Genomic DNA, 13,495 nt, shown 5'->3' with positions numbered 1-13,495 from the left:
GGACTTGGAGCAGGCTACAGTTGCATCAAATCACTTGCTGTGGATTAACACCCCAATTCCAGCAGCATGGTGCTGCTCAAGGGCTCTGCACACGCCTCCACAGAGTCCTGGTGCAAGGGATCACCTGGTTTCATCCAGAATGGGGCCAAAACTATTAGAGGCAGAAGGTCAAGACGCAGTGAACACCTTTGAACCCACAGCTGTCACTGAATACGAGCTGAATAGTGGGAATATTTGTTTTTTTAGTGATGACAGCCAAGCAGTGCTTTGGTTTGAATCCTGCAGCTGGCATGGAACACACAGTGTGTGGCCACACCGTGACAACCCTATGTCTGTGCCCAGGGGGTCAGGAAGGAGCTGCTACTGCCACATCCCTGAGGGCTCAGGTGGCTCCTGCAGAGCTCTGAGGATCCCCAGGGTGCACCTGTATGGGTACATAAATGTGGGTACAATGAAAGTAAATCACTGCAAGGGAGACTTCCACAACTGCTACTGCCATGGGTCAAGCCCCAGGGCTCCCCCATTCTTCCATCATGGAACACAAAGGACAAGTGACTTCCAAATTCTTAGCAAACACACTAGTGACTTGTCATTTACATTTGCATTTATTAATTTCTTTAAAGCCAGTGCAAAGCTTTGGAAGCAAATTAATAATGACACATCCCTTTATATCTAAATGACTGCTATCATTATTTAGAGAGGAAGGAATGAGGGCAAACTGGGAAGTGCAGCACGCTGAGCAGGCACAGATTTAGGCAATCTTCCCCTTGCAGTGACGCTCTCTTTAAAGCACATCTTGTTCTTTCAATCCTAGACTTCTCTTGGGTATAAAATGCCAGCTGTGTGTATGAGTTCTGTGATAGGTTCAACATGACATTTACCAAGCACAATGCCAAGAATAAGAAGATCAATAAACAAAGCAAAGTTGGGACTATGGCTGGCTGAAGATAGATCCTTTCCTTGGAAATAACTGAAGATTTGTGTTTGGCTAAGGAGGGGGCTTGGCTTTTTTCATTCCTCTTGTTATTTCTTAAAAAAAAAGTAAAAGGGGGATTTACCAGCTTTGACATACTGGCACATTTGGGCATTTCAAAGTAGAAAATTAAAGAGAGAAAACCAAATCCCCGTGTAAAGGAATATTATCCTAGTCAGAATGCTTCGACTTGATAGGTAACTAAATAAAGCCATTTTTGATGAAAAGCTGCTGATGTAAAAAGAGAAGAAATGCAGCCAGGCTAGACCAGGAGGCTCTGTGGAAAGGCAATACCTTACCTGTTTTAGGTTTGTCTCTCATCGGTGTCATGTACCCGTCCTCATCCAGCTCTCCCCGCACGACCCGCTCAGGAATGAAGACGGTGGGGTCAGCGCTGTACCTCTGGGTGCTGCTGTCCTCCTTTGCCAGGGTTGCCACCTGTTTCTGCATCGTGCCATTGCAGCAAGAGTCTTCAAAGATCTCTGCTGTGGCCCCTTGAGCAGCTGGGGCTTCAGGAATGATGCAGCCCGGAGCCCTGTACGGCATTGGCACCTCGGCAGTGTAGCCGCCATCCCGGTACACAAACTGGTTCTGTTGGAACAAAGGACACACAGCGTGGGAAAGGAGGATTCCAAGGGGAGAAGCTTCAACAGCAAGCCATGGCTGAGCCTCCTGTGCCTGCCCTGCCCATCCTGAGCTTCCAGGCTTCCACAAAGCATCCATCTGCCCAGTGGTGCTCAGGGGATAGAAATGGGGCAGGAAAACTTGTCTTTTAGTAGGCACATGGAGGCTGGACACACACAGCTGCAGGAGGTGAAGGTGGTGTTTCCTCTTCTATTACTCTGGCAGCCTCCCCTGACTTCTGATCAAAGCCCTTTAAACCTCATGTTTGGGAAATCTCCTCCTGACTGGGGACAGAAACCACTGTAATCTCTGTTTATTCTGGGGTGATACTCTGTGGTGAGAATCATGGGGTCACCCACAGCATGTGTAATTCCATCAGGAAGTGCATTTCAGGCTGGTGAACTCTGTTTGTATTGGCACCTCAACTCAGTGGTTTAACTCAACCTCCATTTTGCTTGTGAGCACGGCCGTGCAAGGAACTTTCAACATCATGACCTACAGACAGGAAGGAAAGATGTACAAATCCATCCCAGCCTTTCACCTAAATGCTTTTTCAGATAAGTTGTCAGAGTTCTGGATGTGGCTCCCTAGAGTTTGCACACGAATCCACAGATCTTAACTATTTGATTCCTTCTATAAACACTTCATTACCTGGTTTTGAGTCATTTATGCAGGAAAAAGGAGTTTGAAAAAGAAAAAAAAATAGTGAAGAAAGAAGGAAAGCCTGAAGGATGAAGGCTGAATGTGAAATACTTACTCCTGACATAGGGGTGTAGGCAGGAGGAGGGCTGTGTCCAATTTCACTCTAATAGGAAAGAAAAATGGGTGATGGATACATAACAAGAGGCCACATGAATGAAACAAGTCACATGAGCTGTATGAGCTAATTGGGAGAAACATGCACATCAGTCACATTTTCTAACTGGACCCAAAATTCAAATTCAGTCAGGGCAAATGCCTCACCCCCAACAACAATCTGTGTCTTAGAAAAGCAAGCCTTTTGCCAATAGGCTTGACTTCTGCACACAGAAGTCTGCCAGTAAAAGTTTAGAAGATTAGCAGCTTAAACAAATAGTGTTCCAGGATGGCATTGTGTGTCTGTGGGCTCTGCTCCACCCTCAGCACAAAAGGCTAAAGCCACTGTCCTATCTTTAGCTCTTCTTGGCTGTGACTCTAATATTTAAATACATCCTCTGCAACCACAGTAACAGGCCCTCTGAGCACAGCCCTGTCCCAAGATGGCAGCAGACAATGGACTGCCATTAATGTGTTTATTGCTATTTTTGCTGACAAGAGCCTTTCCAGTCAGTGGCCTGCCAACTAAGATCACTATAATTGTGTTTCTTCATGCCTCTCCTTTAGTGCTGTACTAAACATATTTGTCTTGCAACACCCCTTACCACAGAACCTTGCATATGGCTCTCCACCACTGCATTTTTTGCATTTGTCTACATTTTTTTTTACTTCTTTACTGTTTTTCCCCATGAGCTGATACCCTGTGGCCACTTCTCCATTAGAACAGAAGGCAAAGAAACTGTGGTGCCACTAAGTTGGTTTGAAAATTTAATATAAAAAAAATTATTATAAGTGTTTAAGTGTGCTTAAATTGACTGGTAATTGCAATGTGAGGTCATAATTTTGTAGGCTTCCAAGATTATCCTCAGACAACTCTTATTGGTCAGGACATGAATCACACTATGAAAAGAAAATATGTTTGGATTTTACCAGGTAAAACATTTTGTTTTGTATGTCAAATGCAATTTACTTTGTTGATTTTTGCTGGGGTGACGGGGGTTTGCTGGTGCTGGTTTTGCATTTTAAATACTATCTTGAAAAAATCAGCAGGTGTTGCTTTACTGAAAAGCTCTAGGATTTGGATTTATGATTCTAAAAGTCTCACTGGAATTACCATCTCTGCCTTTATGAGATAGACATTAGTGGCTGGTTGGTCGAGGACCTCACTACATAAGCCTACTTAAGAAGTCTCAGCTTGTATACTAAAAAAAAAAAATCAATCCCAGCCCCCTTTGGATGTTGTAATGTGAGTTATCCCCATTAGCTGTGAGTGCACACATCCATTGACAGGGGAACTCATCACACTCCAGAGGAGCCTCACTTCTTTAGCTGCTCACAAGCAGCCCTCCCCAGAAATGCCCAAGATTTCATTCTGTACACCACATGATTGAATTTTAGGCAAAAACATAACAAGGTGGAGAAAGAATGAAATCCAAGAAAATGTCTCCTAAAGCCTTTTTCCAAGGTCCTTTGGTACAAAATACCAATGACACATCAGCTGTTATAACAGCCAATATTTGTGTAAAATGAGCCCTGATCCAAGAGTGGTAAATAACATTTCTGTGAATATTGGCTTGTGTTATTGCTTTCTATTCATTAATTTCATTTTCCAATTCCTTGCTTCTAAAAATCTCCTGAAGGTAAATATCTCCTCCTTTTATAGCAGGGACATAATATTTTCTGGCTGCATCTTAAACTGCAATGAAATCAAAGCCTTGTTGGGTCCAGCCCCCTTGCTGCTGCAAGCTGGTTTTCCTGGCCAGCCACAGAAATGTTGACAGGGTTGCACAATCACTGCTGTTCCTTGCTCTCTCTGTTCCTGCTAAACTCACAGGACAAAGATTTCTCTCTGCTGAAGGAAGGCCTTGCCAGCAGGAATGTACACACATGTTTGAGCCCACTCTGATACTGCTCAAAGTGCATAAACCCAGCTCCCTCTTCCTCTCCTTCACAAAAAAGCACCAAACAGGAGTAAAACACTCCAGCCTTGCCACTGGGATGCTGTTCAGGGGCATCCTGTGCTCCAGGCCTCAGGCAACTCAATAATTACCTGCTTTCAGTAAAAACTGGCAACACTTTGTATCACTCATCAGTCCTGGGCTGTGTGAGAAACAACTCCCACTCCTCCTTCCCCTAGAAACTCCTGCCCTAATTTCAAACCAAGGGAGTATCCAGGCTCCAGTCACCAAACCAAAGCACCCTAAGATAAGAGACCTTGCTGCAAGTACCACAGTTTCTGATTTATGGGAGTGGATCTGAATAATATTTGGGATGGTCTGGTGGGGCTGCAGGCAGAGCACACAATGCAGAGTGTCCCCCCAGCCCCCAAGCAAATTCCAAAGGAACAACTTGGTATTTTACAGCTGATCCAAACTGAAATTCAAATAGGAAAGACCATTCCAGGAGAACAGCCACCTCTGCTTGGCTGCAGTCCTGCTTCCACAGAATTTGCAGGTTTCTCTGCCCTGCTCCAGACAGCAAATATTTCTGAGATGGAAACCAAAGGGAAAAGCACACACCATGAGATCACTGTGCAATGTTCAATAGAAATGGAATGCTGTTTGTACAGTAATTGCTGTAAGGCTTTGCAGACCTCTGGGGGTTTCTGGTCCCAGCCCCTGCTCAGAGAAAGGCCACATAGAAATAGAAATATAAATAGAAAGGATTTGACACTGGTCTGTTAAGGTTCAAGCATATCCATCCCTACAGCTCACAGCGCCTGACACAAATCTGGCATTCCTTGGCCATAAAGTTGGGGATGGGGAATCTTTATGGGAAATGATGACATCCCAGCCCCTTTTCCAGCAGTACCTTTTCCCAAAATGTGTCATATGTTTAACTTTAATGTTGATCACAAGTATAGAAACAATGTAAGCATCAGTTTGCTCCAGTCTCCAGCAACTGCTGCATCTACCACTGAGACACAAAACATCCAGCTTAGATCAGTGAGGGAAAAATAAATAGAAGAAACAAAGATTCAGTCTTTTTCTACATCTGACTTTTTTTCTGGTTGCTGCTTGCCAGAGGACAGGTAGGATTTGCAGGCAGCCTGGGCTGTAACTCAGCTCCCATAGGCTGAGGTATGCCAGCCCATGTCCTGGCAGAATGGGGAGTTTAAGACAGCCCTGAACCTGTCCAGAGTCAGTCTGGGTGTTTCACTGACCCCTGGGTTCAGCTCAGTACTGACCAACTTCCTAGCTTCAGATAAATCATCACCACCTTCTCTTGCATCATTTTCTCTCACAACAACTGTCTGTTTTCAGACTTGTTAACTCTTTTAGAGCAGTCCATATGGATTGGGACACCCAAACTGCCTTCTAGGAGTAATTTAGTCTGGACTGTGAGCAGTAAATGGCATACATCACCAAAAAAAATCTTGGCATGGGAAACAACATTCCCATACACAGCACAGAGAATTTCCTGTGCTGTTGCTGGAAAATCCCACATATAAACTATATATTTTCAGTCTAGCAGTTCACCAAGTAGAGAAGTCAAAGATGACAACCCCACCAATGAAAATAATCTCTTAAGAAATGCCCAATTTGGGCACAAAACTCAGTATCCAGCTACAAAGACAGGAAAAGGTAGGTGAAATGCTCTTGTGTAGCCTCCTCTCTTTGAGCCTGATAGCCAGGCTGGAAATAAAAGCATTCTGCTGCTGGCACCAAAGGCTTGGAAACTCAGCTGTTCTCTGGAGCTCAGAAACCTGCATCCATCCTCCACCCTACCTTCAGAGGGGCTGGCAAATGGATTTCAGCTGGCACAATGTGCACTTTGGTCTAAGCATGACAAAGGAATGGCGATGCAAGGATTCCCTTTGCCTTTCAGTCTGTGTTAATGCATCTGAGTGTCAAACAGAGAGCAGAGCAGGAACAGAGACAGCTGGCATTGCCTATCTTTTCCTTCCAATCTCCTTGACTCCCCCATCCTTCCTGTCACCCATGACTAGCTTTCTGTCACTCTCTTTTCTAATACACTCTCCAAGACACTTTACAGTAATGGCACCTTTTAGCACTGAGCCAATTCCCCACGATTTGAGAGGGATGAGGTGCCATTTCCCACCTGTTCCAACAATTCCCTGTGGGACAGAGGGGTCAGCACTGCTCTTGCTCTGTCCAAAACACAGGACCAGCAGCATCTTATTTCCTGTACAGACCTCAAGCTTCAAATCCCAAAACAGGGAAAAGGATGGAGAATAAGACCAAAACCACAACACACCCATGATTTTTTGATTGTGACATGGAAGAAAAAAAATTTAAAAAAAAAGAGAGATGCACAAAAGAAAGTTGATGAGCGATGCTGGAAGCAGCAGCAGCCCCCTCCTAGTGCATGCTGCACTGCCATCTTCCCCAGCCTTTTTTATACAGTAATCAAAGGATATTCTGAGCCTCTCAAAATGCCATCAACCCTCATTGAGAATGAAATAGAGCACATCTCCATCGAAGCCTTTACAGCAGTAATCATTGCCACATGCTGGCCTGAACAGGGAGCTTTTACAGACAAAGATGAGTTTTAAAAATAAAATAAAAAAGCCTTCCTAAAATCTGAATAGAAACTTGATGATAATCTCCCAATTTTATTATGCAAGGGGGAAAAGAAACCCATAATTGTGCACTCTTGGTCTCTTAAAGCAAAGAATAGGCTTCTTGATGAAATGCTGAGTTGATTTAGAGCACGGCTGAGGTTCTGGTGGCAATAATAGTCTAAAAGATCTAACCATCCAGCTGATTTGGATAAAATAATCATTTTTCAACATTCTAAATCTACACTTCATCTGTGCCTCCTCCCACTTCTCCCAACTGCATCTTTTGGAGAGTCTTTTTATAGCTTTGAAAATTATTTTCCCCTCCCGCAGCATTCAACAAGAAAGGCAGACTCTCTACTCTGGCTAACAAAGGAGGTTTTTTGGGCTGTGCTGGCATTTAGCTCCATTGCATCTATGTTTAGAAAGTACAGTATTTAGTGTTTATTTCACAGGATGCTCTCTAGTCCTCCTGCCACCTGGGAGTCCTCCCAAAGCATTATCCCAGGAGTCCCACTGCCCTGGGACACTGAGCCTTCTCCACCTTTGGGACCAGACTGGTGTTTAAGTTGTTAAGCTGCAACTCCTTGCAGCTCTGCTTGGTGCACTTGCAAATCATGCCCCCTGGTATTTTTCAGGTGCTTTTACTATTTTAAGAAAACTACAAATAGTGTTCCTCACAAATGGATATTTTCCACTAACAATTTCTGCTTCACATCTTGTCACAAAAGAAAAAATTTTCTCCCAGCTCTCATAATTATTTCCTGACTCTCAGTCCACTCTTCCATCTACTGAATTATGTAGAGTTGTTTAGCTTGCTGTTTTCTAAGAATGCCTCATCAGTGCAGTATAAAAATATTTATTACTTACTCTTTTTGTATCTATTGACTTTTTCTTTTCAGGATAGAAAAGAAAATGGATCAGCTGTGAGCTCTCTATACTGTTAACACAGCCAGCAGCTATTCATGGATTAAGCAGATGCTGCCTGATTTTAAACCAGTTTATATTAAAGCTCAGTGAATTTACATGTCACACATCAGGGATGGAAGAATGTACAGCTCCAGCTTCTCCCACCAGTTCCACTGAGCCTGCAGAAGGTACTGTGAGGTGGTGGTTTTGTTATTAATCCATCTTACAATTTGTAGAAGCCAAAATACCATCCAATTCTTTAGCAAAGTTTCTAACTCTTTGTGCCTTTTAACTCTTTATCCTCTTCTCTGACTCTAAACTATATGCCTGAATACAGAAGCCTGAATGTGACAGAAAACAGCTAATCCATTAAAAAATTCCAGTTTTAAGGCACTTCTCTGCAAAATCATGAGTTAATTTGGCCAGTTGCTCCGATAATCAGTTCAGGCTGAGAAGGGTTTCCTCCTTGAGAGCTGTCATTGATTTCAGCCAGCCTGGCTGCAAAGCAAGAAACTAATTGCAATAAAGCACTTTCATAGAATTCTCTCTGAAGACCCAGGAATTATCTATTCCATTTGAGTCCTCCATTGGAATTTTCTGCCTTTCTCCTCTAGCAAGACTAGCACATTTTAAAAAGCACATATTTAAATAAAAGGTATTTAAATATCTGTTCTAGATACACATATTTTGTAAGAAGCTTTCCTTTTTTTAAAAAAATATTAAGATCAAAATAATTTTTCATGTAATATATTTTATAGTGTATTTTTGCATGCTTATTCTCAGTACCTTTTCACCCTGAGCAATGAAATTAGGCTGCTTGATATTAGTCTGGGTTCATCTCCTGCTTTTCATGGACAAGGTTGGCCTGGTGCTATCCACACTTTCAACAAAGACTAGAAACAGAAGAATTTTCCAGAAGAGAAAAGGAAAAATACTTGTGGTGGTGTGCCAGAACCAACTAAACACCAACAGCTCTTGGGAAGTGCTTAATGCAAAAGGCAGAGCAGAACAGACAGGAGCCTCCTACCACCAGAATGTCATTAAAACTTAGGAAAGCAGAAAATGGGAACTGGAGCTCTTGAAGGGGGTTTGGTGGACTTTTAGAATTACCCTAAAGGTCTGAAGGCAGTAAATTGCTTAAACTCTCCTAGGGAAATACACAAAATGTAGTGTTTAGCAAAAGACACGCAGAAGGGCTGCATACAAACTTCTCCAAGTAATCATGCAGTTCTAAAGAAGCAAGAGAGCTGATCTAGAGTTACTCAGTGTAATCATCTGAAACACTGTGAAATGCTTTGAATCAATGTCTAGTTCATTTACAAGACCATCTGTTCTGGCATTGGAGATTTTATTCCCACACTTGCATAAGGAAGTGACAGAGGCAAAATAAATAACTACTAAGATTTTCAGAAAGTGTCTGATCACCTTTTAAGGAGCAGTAATTAAAGAAAAGGGATAGCAATAACTAAAGAAGACCACAACCTGACAGACTGCTCTAAGAGGTACTAAATTTAGGGGAAGATTTGGTCATATCATTTTTGGGAAGATCCTGCAGAAGCAGGAAATTGGCAAACAGCACAAACAAACCAAGAAAAGGACATCTGTGTTGTCATCATTGAACAACAAACACATACAAATGGTAATATCCTGTTTACTCTTTTAAACAGAAGAATCAGAGAATCACAGAATATCCTGAACTGGAAGGGACCCCCAAGGATCATTGAGTGCAGCTCTTGGCCCTGCACAGGACACCCCAAGAATCACACCATGAGAACCAGAGATTTCTGATGGCTGGCAGCTCCTTAGATCTAGCACAAAAAATTGTGCATGGCAGGCAGGAACAGGATCCAAACCCTGCTAAAGAATCAGCATGAATTGCCCAGTGAGACTGTGATGTATTTTCCACCCTACCTGACACAATGAAGACAATCTTTTTAAAAGACAAACTCCACCTCAAATAGAATTTCTGCACCTGATGCAGAAATTAAGAGACAAGTAACTCTTGTCTATGCTATGCCAGAAGGTTGGACAAGATGCTTTTAATGGCCCCATGTGGTATTTGCTGGGTCCCCAGGACAAAGGAAGAATTGAGAGTTTGATTCCATGTTCTTGGAAGGCTAATTTATTATTTTATGATATTATATTATAATATAGAATACTATACTAAAACTATACTAAAGAATAGAGAAAGGATCCTTACAGAAGGCTTAACAAGATAATGATGAAAAATTTGTGACCTCTTCCAGAGTCCTGACACAGCTGGACTGTGATTGGTCATTTAAAAAACCCAATTCACATGTTGTATAAACAATCCCCAACCACATTCCAAAGCAGCAAAATACAGGAGAAGCAAATCAGATAATTATTGTTTTCATTTTTCCTCTGAGGCTTCTCAGCTTCCCGGGAGAAGAAATCCTGGCGAAGGGATTTTTCCAGAAAATATGACAGTGACATTCCCACACATCCTGGAGGTCTCTTCACATACATTTTGGATTAATTTCAACATGAAGCAGTTTTACTGCCATCAGTCCCATGTGACCAGGACACACCTGGAGAAATTATTTGGGCAGGAACACCTAATTTCCTTCTCTTACAGGAAAAGCAATAGGGAGCAGGTGCTGCTAAAACCCTGGACACAAGAGGAACCACGGGGAAACCACAAATCTCTCCTGGCTTTGCCAAGGGGCAAGGATGCTGCACTACCAGACCTAAGGCCACACCAGGTCCTGCTCAGAGAGCTGAAAACTGGCTCCCAGTTTTCCCACATGCTGCTTAAGCCAAGCAGGACAGTGTCCATGGGCATATGCATTAGACATCTCTGAAAACAAAAAATTGCTTGATATTTAATTGCAGGGTTGACAATTGGTGCTTCCATGATGTACAGTGCAAGGAATAAAATTACAGGGACAGCATCAATAAACAGTATAGACAGTTTTCACCAGGAATTAGCCAAGGATTTAGAGCAAAAAGCATCATGGGGCACACAGAGTGCTCGCTGCGTTAGCATTATCTCTGCACACACAGGACAGCACTCGTTACAAATACCTGAATGAATCATCTAATGGATGGGAATGCAGGACACTCGAGCACCAACTGGGGTCCTGTGCTCATGGAAACACTGCTGAGGATTCAGCTTATCTCTCAGAAGCACAGAGCTTCTAAAACTCTATTTTTCTGGAGTATCTCTGGACAGTGGAAAATAAAAACTGGAAAAAGCCAGAGACAAAATTGCAGCTGAAGAGTTTCAGATCCAATTAAAGAATTCAATTTAGCTTAGGATGCTAATTTTTATTTAAAAGTTGGACTTCACGAGAGAGGCCAGGGTCAGAGCCTGTGCCAGCAGCATAGGTAGGTCCCAAGGACATGCCAGCAGGGAGCCAGCATGGATGTGATGGAAATGCTGGAGCTGTGTCTGAGCCTTGCAGCTTCATAAATCTCTGTAACCCCTGAGGAGGAAGGATGTGGGACTTCCTGGGGAGCTGGCAACTTCCCAGAAGCCTTCCCTCTCTCCAGTCTTCTATCCAGGGGCTGCAGCACTGCAGTGCTAAAGCACATCCAAATAGCTCTTTTCTTCCCATGGGTGGGAGTGTTTTACACAAGCCTCCTCCAGTGGTGCCTCTCCCACCAAGAAGCTGCAAGCCCTGAGACCACCACAGGGCTTTCCTGAGAAAGTAAATGCTCCTGCTCTTCCTTTGTTCAAATCAGAAAACACAAACTTCTACAGACATTGAAGAGTTTAATCCGCAGCCTTGGAAGGGGCTTAGATTGATGTAAAAATAAAGTACACAGACATTAAGTAGAAAAATCAAACTTATGTTTCTATAGTTGTAAGGAAGAATATGCCTTAAGTAAGAAACTGTATGGATAAGATAGTGAAGAGTTTATAATGTAGAGGTGTGATGGTACGGAGTACAAGAGAGTTCTAAGTCTGTTAGAATTTTCTTGTACTTATAGTTCTTAGAGAGTACTATAAGTACAAGAAAGTTCTAACTTCTAAGAGTTTAGAAGTTATAATTGAAGCATATATGTGTGTAAGCGTGACAAAAGCCTATTAGACAAAAGTACCCACAGTGCAGTAGGAATAAGTAAAGGTGATAGGTTAGAAAAGCAAAATACACCTTGTGGCAACTGTTCATTAGATTAGAAAGTTCTGTATTATCTTGTAACAAGGAACTTGTGACTACTTTGAGCCATGACTGACTGCTTGCTGCTTTAAAATCTCACAGCCTCTGAGACTGATGTTTATCTGAGCAATAAATGGTTCTCAGCCCAAAACCAGTCCCATCCCTTCATCACTAGCAGCAACGATGATATTCCTTGACTTCAAAGCTTATGTGTGAGAAGGTTTTTGATCTCCTTGCTTTCCTCCTGCCCACCTCTGTCCCCAAGGAGCTGTGATGCTGAACATTGAACCAGCACTGCCAGCACAGAGGAGCACGGTGCCCTGATGGACTCCTTGGCCACTAAACCTGCACTGGAGCAGCTAAGGTGGGAAATACAGTATTTTCCATGCTTCTTATTCCCTGAAAATGACATGGATATCATGCAGCTCTTGTCTGTGTGTTTTCCTTCACCAAGCTGCCTCACAATCTCCCCATAAATGCAATTTGCCAGACCCACTGAACACAGACTACCTAAGCTGTATCCTTTCATTTGGTGTCCACGGCTGCAGCAGCACCATAATGAGTTTGTACAGCATCAATATGCACAAGCATAAATCAGAGACTGTCCAAAGGAAACGCCCAGACAGAATCAGACAAGTGCAGAGAGAGAGCTCTGACAGCATTTCAATTCCATGTGACTCCTGTAGCTGACATCCATCTGTACTGAGCTATGCACAGCAGATGCACTATTACCTTAAAGGGGTGATTGTGTTATGTTTAAATCAATCTTCACTAAAAGAATAGTGAATGTACCGAGAAACTGACTGCTTCACAAAGGCAACAGAAATGTATGTGGCTTTCTGCACACATGTATTACCTCCAGAAAACACCTCTGCAAAGGAAACCAGGAGTGCAGGGCTTCTAGCTCAGCCCTCTCTGACCTCTCTGTCTGATCTGGATCAGACAGCTTGGCTCACAAACTGCAGACTTCTGGCAAAAGGTAATTCTAGCTTTGTTTAAGTGTTAGATTGTTGCACAATGCCAGAGAAAAACCTCCCAGCAAGTTACTGAAAAGAGGATACAGTCTTGCTACTGTCATTAAATTGAATTGCAAAGCTAAGCTCCCAATGTCTTTAGTGGTACAAGATCACAGTTTCAAACCAAGATGGGAAATTGTGAGCTGAGGGAAGGAGATGTCACGTCAAGAATGTGATGGAGTCTCTCTGTATGGAAAAAATGAGGCCTGGGGTCTCTTTCTGCTGCTCTGCTGAGCTCAAGATCACATGTGTGCAAGCAGCTGAAATGGTGTGCTTTGAAGTTGGGAAAAGGCTTTGTGAAAGTTATTTAAATTTTCATGTAATAACATCACCACCACCACCACCACTAATGATAATATTAGAATTAAATGCCTGTGTTTTCATTCCATGAATATCCCAGTGACTATGCTGGCTGCCCAAATAACATGCTGTAAATAAATCTTGGAGAATATTAACTCTAGGATTTTTACTGGAATCCCCTCAGCACTAGTGGGTTCCTCAACTGGGCTCGTACCAAAACAGAGGGCAAAGG

At 42.8% G+C, this 13,495-nt stretch overlaps 1 protein-coding gene across 1 annotated transcript in view; it reads right to left on the bottom strand.

Annotated features, from left to right (window-relative positions):
* Positions 1-13,495, bottom strand: part of ERBB4 (erb-b2 receptor tyrosine kinase 4) — a 584,914-nt gene that overhangs the window by 9,388 nt on the left and 562,031 nt on the right. Inside the window, exons 26-27 of the mRNA XM_030952612.1 lie at positions 2,355-2,402; positions 1,273-1,564 (exon numbers count right to left, since the gene is read on the bottom strand). Coding sequence (XP_030808472.1) covers positions 1,273-1,564; positions 2,355-2,402 — 340 coding nt within the window. The remainder of the gene's footprint in view (positions 1-1,272; positions 1,565-2,354; positions 2,403-13,495) is intronic.

The sequence above is a fragment of the Camarhynchus parvulus genome, chromosome 7 (genome assembly GCF_901933205.1).
Source record: "Camarhynchus parvulus chromosome 7, STF_HiC, whole genome shotgun sequence".
NCBI classification, from domain to species: Eukaryota; Metazoa; Chordata; class Aves; order Passeriformes; family Thraupidae; genus Camarhynchus; species Camarhynchus parvulus.
Note: the sequence above shows the minus strand (reverse complement) of the source record. Positions and strands in the feature narration are given on the sequence as shown.